Below are 24,183 nucleotides of genomic sequence, written 5' to 3' on the forward strand. Positions count from 1 at the left end.
TAAATTATCAGGCTTTTTATTTTTTTTTTTTTACATTTCTGAGTGTGTCATTTATGTTGGATTCAAACCAGAGGTGGACGACGGTGAACACTTCACTAATAATTAGTGAATATTTCCACATTTGACTAAAGTCATAATTTTAACTCTTGTCCTTTTACATCACAGGTGTCAAACATGTGGCCCAGGGGCCAAATCCGACCCGCCAAAGGGTCCAATCTGGTCCCTGGGATGAACTCGTGAAATACAAAAATTACACTGAAGAAATTAACAATCAAGGATGTTAAAATGATTTTAATTCAGATTCCACATGCAGACCAATTAGATCTCAAGTAGGTCAGAACCTGTCACATACGATCATATTAAACTCAGAAGTAATGAAAACAGACCATTTTATCTTTGTTTTAGTGTAAAAAAGTAAAATTACATGAAAATGTTTATATTAATAAAAAACTGTTATTTGACACAAAATGTGAATAACCTGAAATCTCTTCAGATAAGTAAATGTAATTGTACCAATATTCTGCCTGTTATTAAATGTTTTGTGTATTTGTAATTGTATTGTCAGTTCTAATGCACATGTGTAAAGGATAAACTGATAATCTGAGGTAGAATATTGTTAAAATTGCACTTGTTTTTCTTAAGACGTTTCCAGTTGTTCATGTTATTCAGATTTTTGTAGATGTAAACATTATCATAATTTAATTGTACTTTTTTCACTGTTATTATTTTGCTGGTTCATCCCACTTCAGATCAAACTGGGCTGAATGTGGAACTGAACTGACATGAGTTTGACAGAACTGTTTTACATCATTCTCCAGAGTTGGTAACTGATGCATCATCAGTTTAGGTCATGCAAAATACAATTAAAAGTGCTGCAACACATAAATCCTGTGTGCAAAACACCAATTAGTGGTGTGTTCGTAGCATTAATGAAGGCTGGACTCAGTGATGTAGGTTTTCAGATAACCTGAGGTGACATCCGATGGCACAAAGAGGTCAGAGTGGTGACATCATCATCCACTGAAGCACCACTGAACTGATGATTACAAAGACAAAGCTCATGGTGGAAAGACTATTACAGCCCTGATCTAGTCTGTTCATATGAAGCCATTGAAGAAAGTATACAGTTACATGACGTTCTGTTTTGTCACTAAATACTACCCATTTTCACAGCTGACTTTGTTAGATCATCATTTTTAAACGTGTGTTGTAATGGAGGTGAAACGCTCATGGCACTGACTGTGATTTAGTTCAGCCTCCGAAACCAAAAACACAACATTATGGCAACATAACACCTATGAAACCCACTGAACAGCCAAATGAAAAGGTATAGGAAACAACATATGAGCTTAAAGAACATACTCAGAAATGATTTAATAGGACTGTATTATTTTATTGATTTTATTATATTTTCCTACTCTTTTTATTTGTAATATTCAGTGTCAGTTTTTTTCCCCCAGGTGTTTAGGATGGTCCTGAAAAGTACAACACCATAAATCTGCACAAATCCTAAACACATTTTTATTTGATCCCAACAGGATCTAATGTTCTATCACAAAATGCTCCAACTGTGTTCAAACTGAAATTCTGTTTTCCAGACATTCCAGTTTCAGATCCTGTTCAAATGTTCAGATTCTATTAGTTCAGAATGAACATCAGAACAGGATTGGAGTTCAATCCCAACAAAGGAACCAACATTATTGAATAAAACAGTGTTAAATAAGAATAAATTAGATATAAACAATAAAGAAAAATAAAAAATAAAAATGAACCTCTACAATATCTGCATTTGAATCAATACCTAAAAATATCCATACAGTACTTTTTAATATCGATACAGTATTGTGAAATGAAATATTGCGATATATTGCAGAATCGATATTTTCTAAAAGCCCTAGTTATAATGTAATGTCACTGTCTGAGAATAACTAAAATTAATCAGTGTTGAAGTGTGATGAATAATGTTAAAAACAGAAAACACTACATTCTTATCTTTGGACGTTGATTATCATGCAGATCGTAAAGTGTCCAAGTAAGCAGACTCTAGTAAAATGTTTCACAACCATTTTTCTATCTATTTTCTTTCTCGGGTTTCCAGTTTGAAGTGAAATAAAGCCGTCTTTCCCCCGTACACACACACATATAGTCTGTAAACCTGATGACTTCCCCCGGGTGGTTGCCATGCCAACCGGCCAACAGCCCAAATACTTTCAGGAGTGTGTCAGACTAAGACCAGACCAAAAGAGAGAAACCGTACGTCTGCAAAGACAGCACAGAAAATGTTCCACAAACTGACATTTACAACCGACAGTGGCACAATTAACACGTCTGTTTACAAGTAGCTGTGTGTTTAGACTGTTGGAGCTTTAATTAAAGTTCAGTAACAAACGAACTCTCCTGGACAACACTGAGAAGAGGAAGTTTGAGGGGAGGAAGAGGAAGAGGAGGAGCCAAATCTCACCTGTGCCGATGCTCTGGTTTACGCCTGTCAGGACGACCTACGGAGAAACAGGAGATGTGTTCAATGAACTTCAGGAATACAGGTTTAGTTTAATTCAAGTCTGACCACATGTCCTGGTCTTCAACATCATATCAGTCATTGGACCAGTCTAAAATCCAACAATAACCAGGTCTGGTGATCCCAAATCCTTCCAGTCAAATACAAATGAACTACACTTGTCCCTCACTATTACATGGTTCACTGGGGTGGTCCAACAATCCTGGTAAAAAATACAGTTTCAGATCACCTCCGTTAGAACCCTGCATTAGGTTTATTCATTCAAAAGATGATTTAGGAAAAAATCTGGAAGAAAAAGCAGATGTTTTAGAGGTTGCACAAGTTGCTGAAGTTTCCTGTAAATGGACTAATTGTTCATTTTCAGCAAAGACGAGCTGAGCTGTAAGAGAAGAGCAGGACTATCAAAACCAAGGTCTGAGGGATTCAGCTGGAAATATATGTGTGAAGTAACTCCGCCCACATCTGTGGAACTGGAGTAAATATATGGATGAAGTAACTCCGCCCACATCTGTGGTACTGGAGTAAATATATGGATGAAGTAACTCCGCCCACATCTGTGGTACTGGAGTAAATATATGGATGAAGTAACTCCGCCCACATCTGTGGTACTGGAGAAAATATATGGATGAAGTAACTCCGCCCACATCTGTGGGACTGGAGTAAATATATGGATGAAGTAACTCCGCCCACATCTGTGGGACTGGAGTAAATATATGGATGAAGTAACTCCGCCCACATCTGTGGGACAGGAGTAAATATATGGATGAAGTAACTCCGCCCACATCTGTGGAACTGGAGTAAATATATGGATGAAGTAACTCCGCCCACATCTGTGGTACTGGAGAAAATATATGGATGAAGTAACTCCGCCCACATCTGTGGGACTGGAGTAAATATATGGATGAAGTAACTCCGCCCACATCTGTGGTACTGGAGTAAATATATGGATGAAGTAACTCCGCCCACATCTGTGGTACTGGAGTAAATATATGGATGAAGTAACTCCGCCCACATCTGTGGTACTGGAGTAAATATATGGATGAAGTAACTCCGCCCACATCTGTGGTACTGGAGTAAATATATGGATGAAGTAACTCCGCCCACATCTGTGGTACTGGAGTAAATATATGGATGAAGTAACTCCGCCCACATCTGTGGAACTGGAGTAAATATATGGATGAAGTAACTCCGCCCACATCTGTGGTACTGGAGTAAATATATGGATGAAGTAACTCCGCCCACATCTGTGGGACAGGAGTAAATATATGGATGAAGTAACTCCGCCCACATCTGTGGAACTGGAGTAAATATATGGATGAAGTAACTCCGCCCACATCTGTGGTACTGGAGAAAATATATGGATGAAGTAACTCCGCCCACATCTGTGGGACTGGAGTAAATATATGGATGAAGTAACTCCGCCCACATCTGTGGTACTGGAGTAAATATATGGATGAAGTAACTCCGCCCACATCTGTGGTACTGGAGTAAATATATGGATGAAGTAACTCCGCCCACATCTGTGGTACTGGAGTAAATATATGGATGAAGTAACTCCGCCCACATCTGTGGTACTGGAGTAAATATATGGATGAAGTAACTCCGCCCACATCTGTGGTACTGGAGTAAATATATGGATGAAGTAACTCCGCCCACATCTGTGGTACTGGAGTAAATATATGGATGAAGTAACTCCGCCCACATCTGTGGTACTGGAGTAAATATATGGATGAAGTAACTCCGCCCACATCTGTGGTACTGGAGTAAATATATGGATGAAGTAAGGCCTATACCAGGTTCATTTACTGGAATTTGTACTAATGCTTATTTTTGACTGTTCACAGATAAATCCATCTGACCTGCAGCTGTAGTCAAGCACAAGCCTTTCAAGACAAGACTTTCAGAAGGAGGAGAAAACTGGGCATTCCACTAAAGTTGTCAATGATGTCACTGACAGAGGGGCGGAGCTTATTCCAGACTTCAACTGGAGCCGAACAACAAATGCAGATCACAAACAGTACTGGCAACAAGTTGTCAAAGAACACAGGAACATTTTTGGTCATTTCAATAAACCAACAGTGGTTGTTGGACTTTCTAAGGAACATTTTTATGTGAGTGTCAGTTTGATTTGGAGAATAAAATGACAAATTCTTCTAATCTGCCTTATTCATTTGGATAGTTCTGTTAGAGTATACAGAGACATCTGCACCTGTCTGTGACACCTCAAAATATTAATTAATTTACATAAAATTTGGACCAAAGTAATTTGGCCAGATATGGAACTAAATGCAGGGTTCGAATGCAGAGAATCTGAAAAAAAAATTTTTGGACCACCCCAGCGGTTCACCTTTCATGGCCTCAATGCTGGCATTGAGATGGCAGCCGCCTCATACTTTGTCACAGCAACAATGGATAAAGTATTTTCTAGATATAGTTCTGATGCAGAGGCCAGTGGGCCGGATGCAGCCAGTGGGAAAACACTTAGTATGTGGGATGGTGTTTATTTTATGGTCAAAGAAAGAGTGAAACAGAATTGTCTATGACTTTCCTGATCACTATTCTGTTTATATCTGTAAATTATATTCTCTTTCATCTATATACATGTATTTGGTTGTATTAGTTGGTTTTCGTATTTTCAGATCCAGGTTGGATTGGTATGGGGGTTGCCATTAGTTCTGGGGGGGTTATACTTTTGTGTGTCACTAAATCTTATATCATAAAATGTGTATTTCTTTCTTTTTCTTTTGTATTGTATTTCTGAGATGCACAATGAAAATAAGTAAAAAAAACTGCTCTAAAAAAAAAAAAAAAAAAAAAGAGAGAGAGAGTCAAAATGCAAAAAAACAAACCCAAGGATCACATAATTGGTTCTACAGTTTATCTAATTTTACAACCACAATTTTTTACATACAACACCAGGGCTCTCGATTGCGACCCAAATGGGCACATATGCGCCAATAATTTCGGACGTGTGACTTAATATGAAATCACTGTCGCACTGGTGTGACTAGGGATGTAATGATAACCGGTATAATGATAAACTGCGGTAAAACTTCAGATGGTTAGTATTACCGTTTAAATTCTAATTATTATGATAATCGTGTTCGATTACTGCACCTAGAAAACTCACAGTACTGTTCATCTCCTGAAGCAGCGGTACTCCAGGTGTGTGTGTGCAGTTTGGAACGTCTGGCCTCTGAAAACATGCTGAAGGAACCTGCAGGACACAGCTGCACAGATTCGGGGATAGGGGCTCCTGCACGGACCCGGTCCGTCCGACTGTGGGTCGGTCCAAACAAGCATATGCACGGACTCAGTCTGTTCTAGTAAGTGAGCGCACAGACCCGGTCCACGCTAGTGTGAACCCCTCCCCAGTCCCCACTGATTCAGATCCTCCCCCAGCACTGAAACTGTCTGAATACAGATACTGAGGACAGACTCCTGTCAGTTCAAATGACTGAACCACAACTGGACACAGACACATGTGTGGAAAAACCAAAGAGAGGAGGACTTAGGAACTGAAGGAACTGCAACAGGAAATCCACTGACTGACCTCCAGAGGAACTGGACCAGAGGACACTGACCAGGACGGAACCACTGACCAGTCTGGATCAGGCCACCACTGATCTTTTCTACCAACCAATATAGGACTTAAATGCAGCAGAATTCTGTTTTTTTCTTTTGTAATCTATTCAAACGCCTTATTCCAGGTTGCTAACATTGATTAGTGAGGGTATTACTTGATATATCCACAAGAGTTCTGCTTTGGCCCCATCTTTATAGTGGTGCTCCTAGATTTTTGCCGGTGTGCCCAACTTTTTGACTTAGGAGCACCAGTGCTCCTAAGTCAAAAAGTTAGTCAAGAGCCCTGAACACAGGATTCTGCACAGTAAAAACTGTACTCAGGTACACCAAGTATAATTATGTGACAGTGACTATGTAATATTTATCCCCTATAGAACTTTAAAGGTCAAGTTAGTAGGACAAACACTGACACTACAACAGATGAAGGAGATGGAAAATAAATTTAACCTCCTCAGACCCAGCTATGGGTTTTCTGTTCACATTTGTGGACAAGAGTTTCACAAGTTTATACAAAAAGAAAGAAAACTGTCCACCACAAAGGACATTCCATACAACTGTTAAAAACTGCATCTGAAAAAACTGTTGCATCATGATGTGTTGAATATAGACACTGATTTAACTAGAAGCACTCGGAGAGCGCAGACCTCCGCCAAGGCTGATCAGTGCCCCCCCCGTGGGCCCCCCCATGCCAAGGAGGTTCTGTTTTTGCCAGGGTCTGTCTGTCTGTCTGTCTGTCTGTCCGTTAGTGTGCAACATAACTCAAAAAGTTATGGACAGATTTTGATGAAATTTTCTGACCTGCGCCCCCCCACCCCCCACCCCGTGGGCCCCCCCACCCCCGATCACCACTAAAATTTAATCATTTCTTCCTTATCCCATTTCCAACAAACCCTGAAAATTTCATCCAAATCTGTCCCTAACTTTTTGAGTTATGTTGCACACTAACGGACAGATGAACAGACAGACAGACAAACTAACAAACAAACAAACCCTGGCAAAAACATAACCTCCTTGGCGGAGGTAATAAAAAACAAAAAAAGATGGTACTTTGCTGACATTTCCTGGGTCTGAGGAGGATAAGACATGTGACTGAAGCCTGGCCTTTTTTTTTCTTTAACTGTACTGCTATTTATCAGGGGTGTAAGAAAATATCGATATCGCAGTATGTCACAATATTTCACTTCAAGATACTGTATCAATATCAAAAAGTACTGTATTGATATTTTTAGGTATTTATTCAAATGCAGACACGGTGGCGGTTAATTTTTGTTTTTTATTTTTCAAGCTATTTTTATATTCACATGGGTATTTGGTTCTGTTGATTTTATAGTACAATAGTACTATTGTGATACTGCAGGTCATAAATGTAATTTTTATGAAATTGATAATGTTTTGTTAAATAATGGATAATTCAGTTCATCCTAAAAGCACTTTTTACTGTCTGAAAGAGACAAATGATTGTTTTTTTTTTTTTATTGGGAATGCACAAAAATAATGTTCTGATGTTGGATGATTCAGGGACTGAACTCTAAGGATTCTTTTCACAACAGAATACAAACATTTAAAGAGGATCTGAAACTATAATGTCTGTAAAACTTTATTTATTTATTTATTTGTGTGTTTTTTGTACTGGCAAAGCTGCATGTTAAAACTTTACTCATCCAAATGCTGCACTATAAATTTTTTCCAGGAAATAATCTTTTAAAGAAAGAAAACAAAAAATTTCGCTTTGTCAACAGTACCGTAATATATGGCGATTATCGTATTGTGATCCTAGCGTTGTAATTTGTATTGTATCGCCAGATCCTTGCCAGTACACAACCCTAACATTAATAAGAGAAAAATGTTTGACTTTTGTTAAGTATACAGACAATGTGAAATGTTGTGACAAAGAACAATTTTACCTAATTGTTCTAGTTAAAACAATTAGGTATATTTTAACAACAGGATTCTGTTGGGTTTCTGTAAACTGGCTTAGAGTCTGGTTTTGATCAACTCTATATATAAAGTGTCATGAGATAACTTTTTGTGATCTGGCGCTATATAAATAAAATTTGATTGATTTAGTGATTTGATTGGTTTTCCCCTGTAAGTCGCTTTGGAAAAAAGCGTCTGCCAAATGCATAAACATAAACATAAACTGTCACCTAAGTTAATAAAATTAAATGAAGCGTATATTTGTTAAATTATTACTATTTGAGTTGGAATTTTCAAGAATACTCTGATATTTGCAACGACAATATCTCAAATAAGGATATATATTTAACATATATCCTTAGTGTCCAGCCAGGGTCAAAGGTCAATATATATTTATCTGACCTGTTTCTTGGTTGTTGACATGTTTGTTTTTATTCTGTATATATATTTACACTTTTTTTTTTCTTTCTTTTAAACTGTTTTGCACTTCACACCACTAGAGTTGTCTCTTAATTTTGTTGTACATATGTATAATGACAATAAAGGCATTCTATTCTATTCTATTCTATTCTATTCCATATTCACTGGAAATCCACAACCATTCTTTGAGGATAAAATGTCTTGTTGACTGAAATAAAGCTGGATAGTTGGATATCCTGCTGACATTTTACTGTAACACTTGGCACATAAATGAAACCATATGGACTCCAGGGTCCTGATTTTTTGCCCATAATTCAACAGGGTTTTTAAGAGCCAATGATTCAGGGTGACTCACCAAAAAGAAGAGAAAGGGTTTTTTGTTTTTTTTTTTTAGAGGGAGCAGCTTTAGGATACGAAGGTTTGTCTAAAATAATCTCATATAAGTGTGTGTGAAGTACTTTTCAGGAGGACTAAGTTCTCAGAGCCCAGAAAAATACAGAATAAATAAAGAGGAACACATCTGCATTGTGGCGAGCAAAAGCTAAAACGCATTTCAACTCAGATGACTCCACAGGACGTATTCAGCTGGTTGGACTGCTGATCTGTCCACAGTCTAAAGAAAAAGCAGGCGCAGTAAAGTTCACCTGAAGCATCCATTACCTTCAGGCTGATGGAACACAGGAACCTCTATTTGTGCAGTTTTTCCACACCTACCTCTTCTGCCTTTCCTCTTCTCACACCAAACACTGATAACCAGCTGGGTCCACTGGAACCACCACACAAACTGATAGTTGGATTTGTTGGATTTTTCGTGCTGTCTTTTCTTCTTTTACTCCAGTCTTTGCGTTTCCTCTCCCCTCTACTCTCTCCGTCTCTGAAAGTCTAAAAGCGGACAGCCCGTTTCTCCTGGCCTGCTTCTGATTGGCTGAGAATAAGGCGGAAGCTGTGCTCTGATTGGCTGCTGTGGAATTCTGGTGGAGTCATCAGGAGTTTTAACACTTCCAGATGTTTGTCCTGCAGTGGGCTGACTCATTTCTGGGCCGGAGCTGTGTTAAAGCAGACAAATGCCCACCGCAGCACATTTTCCTCACCTCCATCTTTTTTATGTTTGGCACAGGGATGTCAGAGGTCAGCACACAGACAGCGACACAGAAGACAGGCAAAGTACTTTGGTCCACAAGGCTCCAGGTGGTTAAGGCTGTATTCACACCTGGAAAGTCCTATGGTCCACATGTGCAGCGTTTCCATTACGGGGAACCGGCTCGACTCTGGTACCAGGTCCTGTTCCAGACCCTTCCCACTCTGGTACCAGGTCCTGTTCCAGACCCTTCCCACTCTGGTACCAGGTCCTGTTCCAGACCCTTTCCACTCTGGTACCAGGTCCTATTCCAGACCCTTTCCACTCTGGTACCAGGTCCTATTCCAGACCCTTTCCACTCTGGTACCAGGTCCTATTCCAGACCCTTTCCATTCCAGATCCTCCCTCTTTCCAGTCCCTGGTCGTCATAGCGATGCGGTGCGTTCCTTCTGTGTGCTCTGCTCACAGTTGCTGATAAACTCACTGGTTGCCTGTTGTCTGGTCAAACTCCTGCTGAATGTTTGCGTCTGAACCTCCTGGACAAACCATGGTGTAGTTTTACAGACTGTCATCATGTGGATTCACCTACTGACAGATTTACTGGAAAAGGGCGGGGCACACACACCACTCTGACCAATCAGAGCTCTGCAGTGTTTACACAGTGTCACCTTTAGGATCTGGTCCCCAGTCCTGGAACCTCAGAGGAGGAGGTACCAAAAAACTAGTACCAGGTACCAGATTCCAAAAAACTAGTACCAGGTACCAGATTCCAAAAAGCTAGTACCAGGTACCAGATTCCAAAAAACTAGTACCAGGTACCAGATTCCAAAAAACTAGTACCAGGTACCAAGATTCCATAAAACTAGTACCAGGTACCAGATTCCAAAAAACTAGTATCAGGTACCAGATTCCAAAAAGTTAGTACCAGGTACCAGATTCCAAAAAGCTAGTACCAGGTACCAGAGTCCAAAAAAGTAGTACCAGGTAGCAGATTCCAAAAAACTAGTACCAGGTACCAGATTCCAAAAAGCTAGTACCAGGTACCAGATTCCAAAAACTAGTACCAGGTACCAGATTCCAAAAAACTAGTACCAGGTACCAAGATTCCATAAAACTAGGACCAGGTACCAAGATTCCATAAAACTAGTACCAGGTACCAGATTCCAAAAAACTAGTACCAGGTACCAGATTCCAAAAAACTAGTACCAGGTACCAGAGTCCAAAAAACTAGTACCAGGTAGCAGATTCCAGGTCCTTTTTTGTAATGGAAACGCAAAAAGGTCGAGTCGAGTCGAGCCGATACGACGTAGTGGAAACGCGGCATTATTTGGTTTGGATTGAATGTGGACTTTATTTTTTTCCTTTGGGTCAGATTGCACTTTTTGCTAGTGGACAAACATTTGTAAACAGAAGCACTCATGTGACAAACTGCATTGGCATTGGACAGAAAACTGTGGGGTGGGGTGAATCAGAGACGACAGGTGTTGATGAAAACAAACATGGAGGTCCTACGTGCAGTTAGGGCTGCACGATTAATTGATTTTAAATCGAAATGGGATTTTTTAATTAGGCTGATGTTTCAAAAACAGCCCTCTGCCCACACACATCCACCAGCTCCACAGATATAACCACTCCAGTGTGTCCTGGGTCGGTCTGTTCCATACACGGATCCCCCACGTTAAACAGAACCACATGTGGATCACTCATATTCCGTGGTCCACGCACACACGCCTGATGGCCGTCACTGACTTACATTGGTATCACTTCTGTGGGCCCAGAAACCCCAAAAATGAAAAAAAAACAGTTTTATATCCTACTACATAATCCACATTCTGTGTCCCATCGTTGTTCCATCACAGGAGGGCGTTTGTACAGGTTTTCCTCAGCCTTCACAGGTTTGATCTCCACCAAACTCTCCAAATGAATACAAACATCCCCTGACTATCTACTGGGAACAGTTTCATGTCTGTATTCAAATGTTGTGAGGTATGATGGGAGGTGTGAGCCTCTGTCTACTTTGAATTCTTCGTCCCTGCCTCTATACTCCATTTTCGTCAGTGGTTCTGCTGCCGTTCATGACATTTGTCCTGTTAGCAGACCATGCTACATGTGAAGGCTACAGTTCACTACCACTGGATGAATTTAATCATGCTTCACAGACCAAACACATACATGCTCTTCCCTTCATGCCTCACATGTTGGCTCACATTATTACCTGCACAATGCAGGATTAAATGGTACTTTACAAATGGACAGTGGTGCCAGACAACTTTTACTGATCATGCTATGGTACAATGGCACCACGGGTACAATGCCGCTAGTATATATAATTAATTTACTTCTCTTACTTGCTAAATTTTTCATTCACAAATGTAAGTTCTGTAACACAAGACCAAATATTATTTATTTTTTGAAAGATGTTGAACTTTATTTAAAGCTGTTCAATAAATCTGGAAACAAAAAGGCTGTAAACACCATCAGCATTTGCTCTGATTTGGACATTGTACTGTAGTGTATTCCCCCTGGCAAACTTGTTCTGTTATTTCTTGTTGTATACATTGTTTGTATACTCTACTTCATTCAATAAAGATTTGAAGAAAAAAAAAAACTTCTGTGGGTTCATCACATGATACCATCACAGATTTGAGGTCAGGCCAGTGTCTTGCATTGTGGGCTGCCAAAGAAAATGACATGCTGACTTCTGTTGTCTTTTATAGGTTTACCCAAAAATCGAGATCGAAATCAAGTTCTTTAGAGGAACAAAGAAAATCAGATTTTTTTTTTTTTTTTTTTGCCAAAATCGTGCAGCCCTACATGCAGTTATCGTTTTTTGAATATGTATTCTATTTTTACAGGGACAAATTTACAAAAATAATGTTAACTGTCAGTGTTTTACAGTTTGTCAGTGTTTTACGTGTCATTCTGCATCAGCGAAGGCATGCTGCTTGACGGCTTATTGTAATCACACGTGCCCTGTGTGTGCTAAACCACAACACGCTAGCAGTAAGAAGACTTGGGTATATATATTGGGTATAAGGCATAACATTATGAATTAAAAACAAATATGGCTACGGTGGCTCGTCAAGCACAAAAAGTCCCACGGTTTCTTGGTTTGTTTTGGCTCGGGGCCAGTTATATTGTCACCAGAAGTGAACCAGCCTGGAGTCCGTTAGGAAGTGGACCGAGACCACCTCCGCTTGTTTGGTTCAAATCAGAGTTTGAATGTTTGTATTCAAAAGTCCAGACATTCCAGGACAACAAATGCTGGTCCGTTTTAAACGGATCAAACAAAGTAGGTCGGAATACACCCTAAAACTGCACTTGACAATATTACGTAAAAATGTGTGTAAAACACATCTGTTCTTGTGACTACAAAGCAAGGATTAGGATTAAGTTTATTCTCTGTAATAAAATGAGTAAACATACAATTGAGTAGGGGTGTTAGAAAATATCAGTATCGCAATATATCACAATATTTCACTTCACGATACTGTATCGCTATTATAAAGTACTGTATTGACATTTTTAGGTATTTATTCAACTGCAGATATGGCGGAGGTTCATTTTAGTTTTTTGTTTTTCAAACTCTTTTATTTCTATATTCTCATAGGTATTTTGTTCTGCTGTTTGTATACTACAAAAGTACTATTGTAATACTACAGGTCATAAATGTAGTTTTAATTGATAATGCAGTTTTGTTACATAATGGATAATTCAAGCATCCTAAAAGCACTTTTTTACTGTCTGAAAGAGGCAATTGTTGTTTTTTTAATTGGGAATGCACAAAAATGTTTTGATGCTGGATGATTCAGGGACTGAACACTATGGATACTTTTCACAATAGAATATGAACATTTTAAGCAGGATCTGAAACTGTAATGTCTGTAAAACATTATTTATTTGAGCGTTTTTTTTTTTTTGTACTGGTAAAGCCACATGTTAAAACTTTATTTATCCAAATACTGCACTATAAGTTTTTCCAGGAAATAATCTTTTTAAAAAAGAAACAAAACACAAAATATCGCCTTGTTAACAGTATCGTGATATATCATGATATATCGTATTGTGATCCGAGTATTGTGATTTGTATTGTATCGCCAGATTCTTGCCGATACACAGCCCTAAAACTGAGAAGGAGTTTGAGATGGGATAAGGTACAAAAAGTAGTCATTTACACAGAAATATGTATTATTTAGCAACTCTTTCAATATTGGATTATTTAAGTAATTTCAAAGTAAGAATACTAGTTGTACCTTCTCACGTGTGTGATGATTTGCTTCCTATTTTTTATAATAAGGCAGACTATCCATCTTTGAATAAATGTCGGTATGACAAACATAAGATGCTACAAAGTGTCACTGTGGGCTTATGGAAACTGTGAAGGACAGTTTTCTGTCTTTATCAGTTACAGTTTTAAGTGAGTGAGCAAACTTTAATTTTTATTCAAGCTGCATATCCCAAAGCTCAAAGGCTCTGTGGAAACAACTTCAGATGCAAAATTATTTGCAGATTGCCTTTAAATCCACAGAGACCAAGACTAAGAGTATTGGAATGCTGCACATAAAAACACACAGACACACAGCTGATAACAAGTAAGAGTTAATGCTTTGGGATGGGTTTCAACTGTCTGTTCTGAAGCTTTTTTCTTACATCACAAAATATATTTTCAGCTGTCACAAATGGAAATAGGAGATGTAAATTTGATTGAAAAAAGTGATGAAAGCTCAATTATCTAAGCTTATCCTGATCACATGCTCTTCAGTTTTAGCTGACAAAGGCTGAACAGGTGCTCTCAGATCTGTGGTTTTAACATGTTTAAGCTTTGGCCGTGTGACACAGCCTGAAAATGTTTTAATAAAGCGGTGATCGACAGTAACTTTGACACTTGTCACATTGGTATACCTCACTTTTCATGTAAGTGCAACTGCAGACTGGACAAAAGAAGTGGAGGTAGCCAATGTACCATCATGCACTGGTTTCTGGATGACTGTATCCAACCCGTTGAGTTTCAGCTCTTGTCTTCTTGCCTTTTTGAACACAGATGCAACCATGTTTGGAAAAAGGGTGGAGGTACAGAAGCACAAAGGGTGCTGCTAGGTGAGCTTGTGGTAAGTCACAGACATGATCAAACTGTAAACTTCATGAAACATTTGTACAACCTAATGATCATGTGAGTGTACATTTCTAAACACAACTTCAGTTGAGAGCTCTCTAAAGAAAAGAAACTAGAGAAACACAAGCTCTAAAATCGTATGCACAAAGAAATAATTTACAATGGGATAACTAGAACAAAAAAAGCACATCTTCCTTCTGCAGCTCTCTCCTCTGTGTCCAAATAATAAATACAGGCCTATCACTTCAAACAGGCAGCAGTGTCATCATTTTCCATCCATACCCAGCCCTAGCCACAGGGCTGAAAGGAAGGCATCACCTGAAAAGACTGTAAGTCCACCTGGCTCTTTCTTCTTCTTCCTTCCTTTTTTTTTTTCTTAACCAAGGAGTAACCAAAAAGAGCAGAGACATGTTAAATTACAACTTGTGTTATTCTTAAATGAACACAGACAGAGGTACAATAAAGGAGACTCATCTATTAAGCTAATGGTTTTGTGTCTGCACCATTACAGCCAGCTACTGGGAATGTTTAGTGGCTCCAATGTGCTCACAGCTCTTCTGTGTGTCTGTGTTCATAGTTCAAAGTTCCTTTGGATTCACTGAGACAGATTTAAATCAGTCTCAGTGAATCCAAAGGAACTTTGTGTTGGTAAATGACAGTTGTTCAAATGGACAGGATTTCACTTCTGTTCAACATGTTGATGCTCATATGAACTATGTTTTCAGCTCCAAAATGAACCATTTCAGCACAATTAATGCTATATTTTCATGTCACAAATGGACAAGTTCTATTTGAACTGAACTGAGCTGAAAAACAAATCTTCTCTTCTTTTGGATTCCCCAGTTTTTCTTCCCAGATTCTCTCCTCCATATCACATGTTTTATTTGTACAGGTTCAATCTGGAGTATGGTGCTGATCCATCCTGCTTCTGTTCCACCAATACATACATGAAGAATGGCACACAGCACTGTTTACATCAACACTTTTACAATAAGAAGCATTTTTAGACAGACATCTAGATAGACATCTTTAGTCTGATGCTAAACTATCCAATAAATAATAGTGCTCCTAGTTTTTGCACAGGGATCATTAGTGTAAACGCTGACATGGCTGCAGAGCATCAGTATGATGGGATCCACAACAACCATGTCACATCCGTCCACTGACACATTTAGTGTTTTTGTGTCAGCTGGGATTGTTTTAGATCCACAATACCAACATTTATGAAGAAGAGCACAATTAGCAATAGGAAGTCTAGAAGTTTATTCCTAATAAAGTACTGGGACTGACCAGAGCATCATGGGTAATGTCACGTCCGTCCACCAGCAAAAGTTTTCACATCCACGTGCTATTCCAAATCCAATATTTATGAAAATAGAGCTTCCACTGTCAGAGAATATCAGTAGTCTGTGCACAAATGGATCAGCATTATTTACACACACTTCTATGACTGTAGGACAACTGTTTTTTTGTTTTTTTTTTTGACAAAAATGGACACTCATTTGACCCCCTAAGGAAATTTTAGCCGATAGATGAGTCTGGGTGAGTATTTATGTCTGCATGTGTGAACTCAAACCCAAAATGTGGCACGATCACATGTATATGGGCCAGGTCAAGTGGTGACACACGGACACATTTCATGTTCAATAAGCTCTGTGTTGAAAACTAAATAACTGATCTTTATGTTTAGTATGAATAGGTCTCAGTAAATACTGTCACATGACACATGTTACAATTTACAGAAAAAACATTTTGGGGTAAAAATACTTAAATTACTGCAGCATGACACGGGGACTCAAAATTAACTTTTTTTTTTTTTACTCTACACAAATGTCCAAAACATGCTGTTCTCATTAGATATTGATCCTAAATCAAACATTAGCTTTAGCGCTGATGTTAAACTGTAACTGTGATCAATATTGGATCCAAATGTTTAAGTGATCAGTTTTTATGAATACAAATATGCTGTGACACATGGACAGCAGTTTGGACCTTTGTTCAGTATCAGAATAAAAGACTGACTGGAACTAAAACACTACAAATATGCTAATTAACTTATATTGAACATACAGATCATAACTGCAGTGATATATACAGATAATATCAGAGAATATTTGACTAATAATTGGATTGGACAGAACCTTTCTATATTCTTGTACTGTTGAATAATTAGTTCCTACAGACTAACAGACATAAAATATCACTGATACAAGCAAAAACAAATATTAAAGTTAATAGTGCATTTACATATTTTAGATATATTGATTTTATCTTTCTTTCTACAAATGATACTGATATTTTGTAAACAGTTCCATAAAATATAGTTGTTAAGCAGAAAAATGAGCCTATTTGAGAAATGATAGGTGAAATTTTAATTTTGGACACTGACGTTCACTTTCACTTGATGTGACCCTTATATGACTTTATGGCTTTAAGTTCTACCTGCTTAAAAACATGCATATTTAAATTAGAAAAAATCCTTTGATGTATGTGTGAAGAAAATTGTGGCACTGAGCCAAATGAAACTCATTTCACACATTAGATCGGGGATGTCAAACTCATTTTCGTTCAGTTCCACATTCAACCCAACATGATCTGAAGTGGGCCGGACCAGTAAATAATAACAGTGAAAAAAAAAAAAAAAAAAAAGTTAAATTACATTATGAAAGTGTTTACATCTATAAAGTTTCCTTGAAAAGGTGGATACCATGAACAGCATGACATTGCTGAAGAAACTTAAGTGCAATTTTAATAATGTTATGCCTCAGTTTATCATTCACACATGTGCATTATAACTTACAGATCCCAGTGGAAGTGAAAAGGCACAAAACATTTAGTTGAACACAGAATATTGTTAAAATTACACTGACTTCTCTCAAGACATTTCAGGTTGTTCATATTTGTTCAGGGTATTCCCATTTTCTGTGACAGGATAGTTTGTAAAGGCCAAACCTTTGTATGGACTTTTTAAACTAAAAGAGAAAAGTTTGTAGTTGTCAATATTTATAGGTTATTACCCCGCCCCCTGAAGGGGGGGCAGGGGGTGTTGTTTTTGGTTCGTTTTGTTTGTTCGTTTGTTAACACTAGAGCAACAAAACTATTGGGTGAATTCAGACCAAACTGAGTTTATAGATTGCAAGTGACCCAGAATAGGTCTGATTACATTTTGGGAAAAGTAGGTTAAAGTTCAAATTTTTTATGAATTTTTTTCAATCTTTTTTTTCTCCCATTTATTTATAATGGGCGAAATTTCAAACATCTATAAAAACAGCAATTTTGTTTCAATTTACATCAAACTTGGCACATATGTACAGGCAGTTGATATGCTGACATCATCACACACATAGACAGGATGACATCAGCTGATCAATTCCAACATAAGCTACAATATATTGAGGGGTGGGGTTTGTTGTGCCTGGAACCACTTGTTATGATAGTATTTTACTGGTCTGATCCACTTTAGATCATACTGGTCTGTATGTGGAACCTGAACTAATAAGATTTTAACACCACTGATTAGGCCTGGGTCTCACGGCCAATTTCCATAATCGACTCGATTTCGATTCACAAGGTTCTGAATCAATTAATTGCGATTCAATTTGATCCAATATCGATTCAATTCAGTATTAATTGATTGATTCAGATTAATTTAGTGATATCAATCCTGGGATCAATATTGATATTAGAAATAAAATAAAATGTGACATTTGAGCAGAAGTAGATGAATCTGCTCTGAACTAATGAACAGACACAAACATGTCCATGTTTCTACAGTGGATCTGAACGGACTTCTCCATCATCTTTATTCTGTTTTATGGCTGGTGGCTTCTTTCTACTCACTGGGGGGGTGGGGGGGTCCGCTATGTAATTGTTGGTTGGGGTGGGGGGGTAGCGTAGCGGTCAGACATTGTCTCTTTCCTCTTCCTCTAACTCTATACTCAGCCATAGGTGATAGTATGGATCCAAGTTATTAATCCAAGAACGGCCGGCTTCTGCGACTCGCTGGGCGGCCCCTTCCCTCACACTGTGGGTTCCAGTTTGAGCTGGGAGGTTTCCTCCACCCTTCCTCTGCGTCTTTTCTGCACCAGAGCCGTCGCAAGTGAGACCAAGTCTTCCCCAGGGGTTCACAGACGGAGCCGCCCGTGGTTCCGCCTACCCCAGTCCTGCTCTGAAAAACTGATCTCATCCACTATTAATCGATGACGCAAAATTAAAATGAGATTGATCTAAGATCAATTAAATTGATTTTTTTACCTAGCCCTACCACTGATTGTTATCCTACTATATAATGCATGTTCTGTGTCCCATCGCTGTTCCATCACAGGAGGGCGTTTGTCCAGGTTTTCCTCAGCCTTCACAGGCCCCATCTCCACCACACTCACCAAATGAATCCAAACATTCCCTGACTATCTACTAGGAACAGTTTTATGTCTGTATTCAAATGTTGTGAGGTATGATTGGAGATGTGAGCCTCTGTCTGCTTTGAATTCTTCATCCCTGCCTCCATACTCTCTTTTCAGAAGTGGTTCTGCTGCTTTTCATGATAGTTCTCCTGTTAGCAGACGATGCTAACATGTGCAGGCTACAGTTCACTACCACTGCATGAATGGACAGAACAAACACATCCATGCTCTGCCCTTCATGCCTCACATGTTGGCTCTAATTATTACCTGCACAATGCAGGATTCAATGGTACTTTACAAATGGATAGTGGTGGCAGACTACTTCTACTGATCATGCTATGGTACAATGGCACCACAGGTACAATGCCGCTAGTTATGTTAAATGTAAATTTTGCATTTCATAAATTCATCCTGCGGGCCAGACTGAACCCTTTGGCAGGCCGGTTCTGGCCCACGGGCCACATGTTTGACACCTGTGCATTAGAGCCTTTATAGAACTGGAAATCAGACCTAAAAACTTCAAATTTTTTCTTTAAAATTTAAGTTTTAATTCAGTACTGCTTCTACGTCCTGCAAAACCCTTTGCATCTTTTCGCCAGTTCCTTACACTGTGCATTTCACCAGTGTGTTCTTTAACTTTTCATCCATGTGTGCAGTTGATCCAGTCTCAGTCCATTTTACAGTGACACTACAAATAAACTGTTCAAAAAAAGTTAGGGCCCACTTTTAAATACATAGATATTTATAGGAATTTGAGGTCGTTGTTTGTTATTTTTTTAATTTTTTTGAAAATGCAACATTTCATCAATAAATAAACAAACAGAACATTTAATATCCTTTCATTAATTTAGTGTCAACAATCAAAGTCAATCAATCCAGAAATGAAAGTTCACAAAGGCCTGCTAGTGAAGAAAAGTTATCCAAAGTCCTCAGTAACGGGAATGACGGCCCCGGGCATCAATGACAGCAGTACACCTGCGCCTCATGCTGCCTATGAGTGTCTGGATCTGTTGGTGAGGGATAGCACGCCACTCCTCCTGGATCCACTGAGTCAGCTCCTGAACAGATCTGAGCTGGTGATTCCAGCTCCTGACCTGCCGATCCAACATATCCCACAGATGCTCTATCGGATTGAGGTCGGGTGAACGTGCAGGCCAGTCCATGTGATTGATGCCCTCATCCTCAAAAAACTGATCGACTGCACTGGATCGGTGTGGTCTGGCATTGTCGTCCTGGAACACTGCCTTTGGTCCCAGCTGCCTCATGATCCTGGCAACTTCTGGTCTCAGGATGTTCTCTATGTAGCCATGCCCATTCAGATTTCCATGAACAATAATCAAATTTGATCGCCCAGTCCACCAGATGGCACCCCAGACCATGACTGATCCAGCACCCCAACGATCCCGGTGTAAGACGTTATTAGCCACATATCTTTGACCACGCTCCCACCAAACACGTGCTCGGCCATCTGTGGGGGTGACCATGAACCTCGACTCATCAGAGAACACCATCATACGCCAGTTAGCCATGGTCCAGTGTAAATGAGTACGACACCAAGCCAGCCTATTGGCTACGTGCTGTCTGGTGAGGACTGGTCTGACCACGGGTCGCCGTGCATGGATGCCCCGAGCATGGAGACGATTACGAGTTGTCTAGTCAGACACCCGAACACCACTGGCAGCTTGAAGGTCATCTCTCAGCCTTGATGCACTCCTCAGATTACGGTGCCTTGCACTCAAGACAATGTAGGCATCCTGACGCTGAGTGGTCACCCTGGGATGTCCACTTCTCGGCCTGTCAACAACCTGTCCTGTCTCCCGATACCTAGCAGCCAACCTGTCTATCACACGGCGACCACACCCAAGCCTCTGAGCCACCTGGCAGTGAGATAGGCCAGTTTCCAACATGCCAACTACCCTAAGTCTCTGTTCAGTAGTCAAATGTTGCCTGTTAACCATTGTCTTTAACAGCTTGGCTTCAAAATTTACACCTTTGGTTCTTGCTTCTAAGACATCCACTGAATGTTTGACAAAGAAATTGTTTGGACAAATCAATGTTTTCCTAACAAATTTCATTGATTAAATGGTGCACTTATTATGGTTAAGCAGGCATTTAATTTTGGCTTCAATGCAATAGTTATCTGCTCATAACACAGGATTTCACAGTTCAGTGAACTCCACTGGGACCTACTCTCCATCAAAGAACTGAAAACAAAGAATTTAGTGCAATCATAAACTCCCCGTCCAATGTTCAAAATGACACCTAAAAATTTAACATGGGCCCTAACTTATTCTGAACAGTTAAATGGAGCAGTATAAAATGAGTATAACAGAGGTTCACAATACTAGAATACTCAGTTCAACTAGAATACAGATGTTGAACATGTGTAAACATATTACAAGTGTATTTGAAGAACTCAAGTGACACAAGTTTTATGATTCTGCGCATTTCGGACGCATTTCCAGCGTAAACAACACAGTGAACTGATGACAACTCATTTTTCCGGTAGAAACAGTTTCAGTGAATGCACCCCAGGCTGAGGTGCAGTGGCCCAGGCCGGTCGGTGAACGCACCCCAGGCCGGTCAGTGAACGCACCCCAGGCCGGTCAGTGAACGCACCCCAGGCCGGTCCGTGAACGTGTCCTGTCCGTGTACTGTGTGCTTTACCTCCGGAGCCGCCGGGCTGTCTTCGGACCACTTGTTCCCTGGTGCTTTCCCTCATGCTGTTCTCTTCCTCCTCCTCTGAACGGGCCTCGGCCATGTCTGCGTGTGTGTCCTTGTGTTTGTTTAGTGTGTGTCTAAAATGGAGGTGCTTCACACACACACACACACACACACACACACACACACACACACACACACACACACAGCTGGGCTAACTCCTCCTGTTGTTGTGTCCGAGCTCCACCTCCACAAAACTTCCGTCAAACTCCGTCAGCTTCCAGCACAAACAGCTCCAACATCAGTGCGGAACTTCCACTCGGTGTCCCGGAGTTAAACAGACAGGCCCAGTGTTAAACTCGTCTGTAGTTGTAGTCCAACTCCTGCAGTTTGACTCTGTTTTCAGCTCAACTCTGTCTCAGCTCTTCCCTGTTGGTGTCGTCATCCCCACGCCCCGCCCCGCCCCCCCCCCTTATCTGCCGGGCCGCGAGCTCGCACGAGACGGAGCCGCACGCTCTCCGCCTGCGTGACGTCATCAACTGAAAATAAAAAAAATAAATAAAAATTATAATGACCAAAAAAAAAAAAAAAGCAGTGAACCCTCCGGTATCCAGGTGCGCCTTTTAGACACACTTTGCACTTTGTGTTAAAAAACTTCCTCTTATTTTTCACCTTTTAAATCAGGTTAGAATTCAACAGTTGTTCATTTGTGTATGATCTTTAAATTCTGTCCACCAGCTCAAATGTGCACACTGTAAACCACAGAAAATGAGCAGACTAGCATCTGTCTGCCCAGTGTGCAGAAAACGCACTGTTTCCTCCATTAGAACCAGTGTTTTGATCCAAAGCCTTTAAGGCAGGCCTGTCAAACTGATTTTAGTTCAGTTCCACATTCAGCTACATTTGATCTGAAGTGGGCCAAACCAGGAAAATAATAACATAATAATATATAAATAATGTCAACTCCAAATTTGTCTGTATGTTTTACTGTAAAAAAAAAAAGTAAAATTATGTTATGAAAAGGTTACATCTACAAACTATCCTTGAAAACAATGTGAATAACATGAACAAACTGAACAAATCAGTGTAATTTGAACACTATTCTGCCTCAGTTTATCATTTCCACATGTACAGTAGAACTTACAGATCATAGTGGATCCACAAACACACAAAACATTTAGTAACAGGTGGAATATTGTTAAAATTGTACTTGCTTCTTTTAAGACATTTCAGGTTATTTGTATTTGTTCAGGTTATTCAGATTTTTTGCGAAATTCTACTTTGTTTTAGTGTAAATACATGAAAATATTTACATTTACAAAGAGAGAAATGTGGAGTTGTGAGTATTTATTTTATTTTATTTTTTTTATTGATAAATTCTAAAGATTAATATAATTTTCAAATTCCAATGGGAAGAGTTTAGAATTTGGGTGTGTTTTAGTATATTTGTTTTCATGTATATGAAATTTTCCAAATAATGAACAAATTTACAACAAATTCTAAATTGTGAAAATCATGTTTAAAATATGTAATTACATTTTGAGATGTTATATTGATCTTATTATTAGTTTTAGATTTGATATATTTTTCAATTTTGGACCAGAAATGAGAAGAATGTTCACATAAAAAGAAGAAGTGTAGAGTAGTTTCAGAGTAAGAAGGACAAAAGTTACAGGTTTCTTCCACATCAGAGAATGGAGACAAAATAGAGTTGGAGGGAATATACGTTATGTAAACTTTTGAGATGTAAAATTCTAATGTCCATGCTTTTGACCGCTCAGTTTTAGAGACAGTTGAATTCCATACTGCTTTACCTTTGGGGTAATTTTCCTCTTTTCATGCAGTGCATTGTGTCTATGTTTGTTACTACAGCTGGAGCTAAAACTAGTACTGCCATTAATCAGTAAACAAGGTTTATGTGTCTGTAATGTTTGATAACTAAGATGACTTTTCATAGGTAAGATAATACCATTAGACACATAGTTGTATTCTTTGTTTGGAAGTGGAAATGAATTTATTGTCATGAATTGTTCATATCTTAATAAGTTCCCAGTTAGCTGGCAAATACACTGCAATTCTGAGTCAAATAAGTCACACACTGGATCCTAAACCACTGTACATTCTATAGTCTTCATTATTTTACCATATCTATCCTATTGTGTGGAAGTCTGGGGAAACATCTACAAAAGCACTCTACAGGCCACATGCACACTCCAGAAAAGAGGACAATAAACAAAGCAGGAGACACAGAACACACAAACCCAACATTTATAAAATCACACACATTGAAATTCATGGATTTGATTCAATTTAAAACAGCACAGATAATGTACAGAGCAAGAGATAATTTACTGCAAAAAATATTCAGGGAATGTTCACTGACAGAGAAAAAGGAGGCTACAATGTAAGAGGAGAGCTCCATTTAAAAGACATAAAGTAAGAACAATGAACAGGAGGAGCAGAACAAACGGTGGAGTGACTGTGGAAT

The 24,183-nt window shown here is 39.2% G+C and overlaps 1 protein-coding gene across 2 annotated transcripts in view; it reads right to left on the reverse strand.

The window, feature by feature from the left end:
- LOC115438121 (SH3 domain-containing protein 19-like) overlaps nucleotides 1-22,101 on the reverse strand; it is a 69,475-nt gene extending 47,374 nt beyond the window's left edge. For both annotated transcript variants that reach the window (XM_030161508.1, XM_030161507.1), the window contains exons 1-2: nucleotides 21,702-22,101; nucleotides 2,462-2,498 (exon numbers count right to left, since the gene is read on the reverse strand). In XM_030161508.1, the coding sequence (XP_030017368.1) occupies nucleotides 2,462-2,498; nucleotides 21,702-21,795 (131 nt within the window). In that variant the 5' untranslated portion in view covers nucleotides 21,796-22,101. The remainder of the gene's footprint in view (nucleotides 1-2,461; nucleotides 2,499-21,701) is intronic.
- Nucleotides 22,102-24,183: the final 2,082 nt, after the last annotated feature.

This window comes from Sphaeramia orbicularis, chromosome 18 (genome assembly GCF_902148855.1).
Source record: "Sphaeramia orbicularis chromosome 18, fSphaOr1.1, whole genome shotgun sequence".
In the NCBI taxonomy this organism is placed as follows: domain Eukaryota; kingdom Metazoa; phylum Chordata; class Actinopteri; order Kurtiformes; family Apogonidae; genus Sphaeramia; species Sphaeramia orbicularis.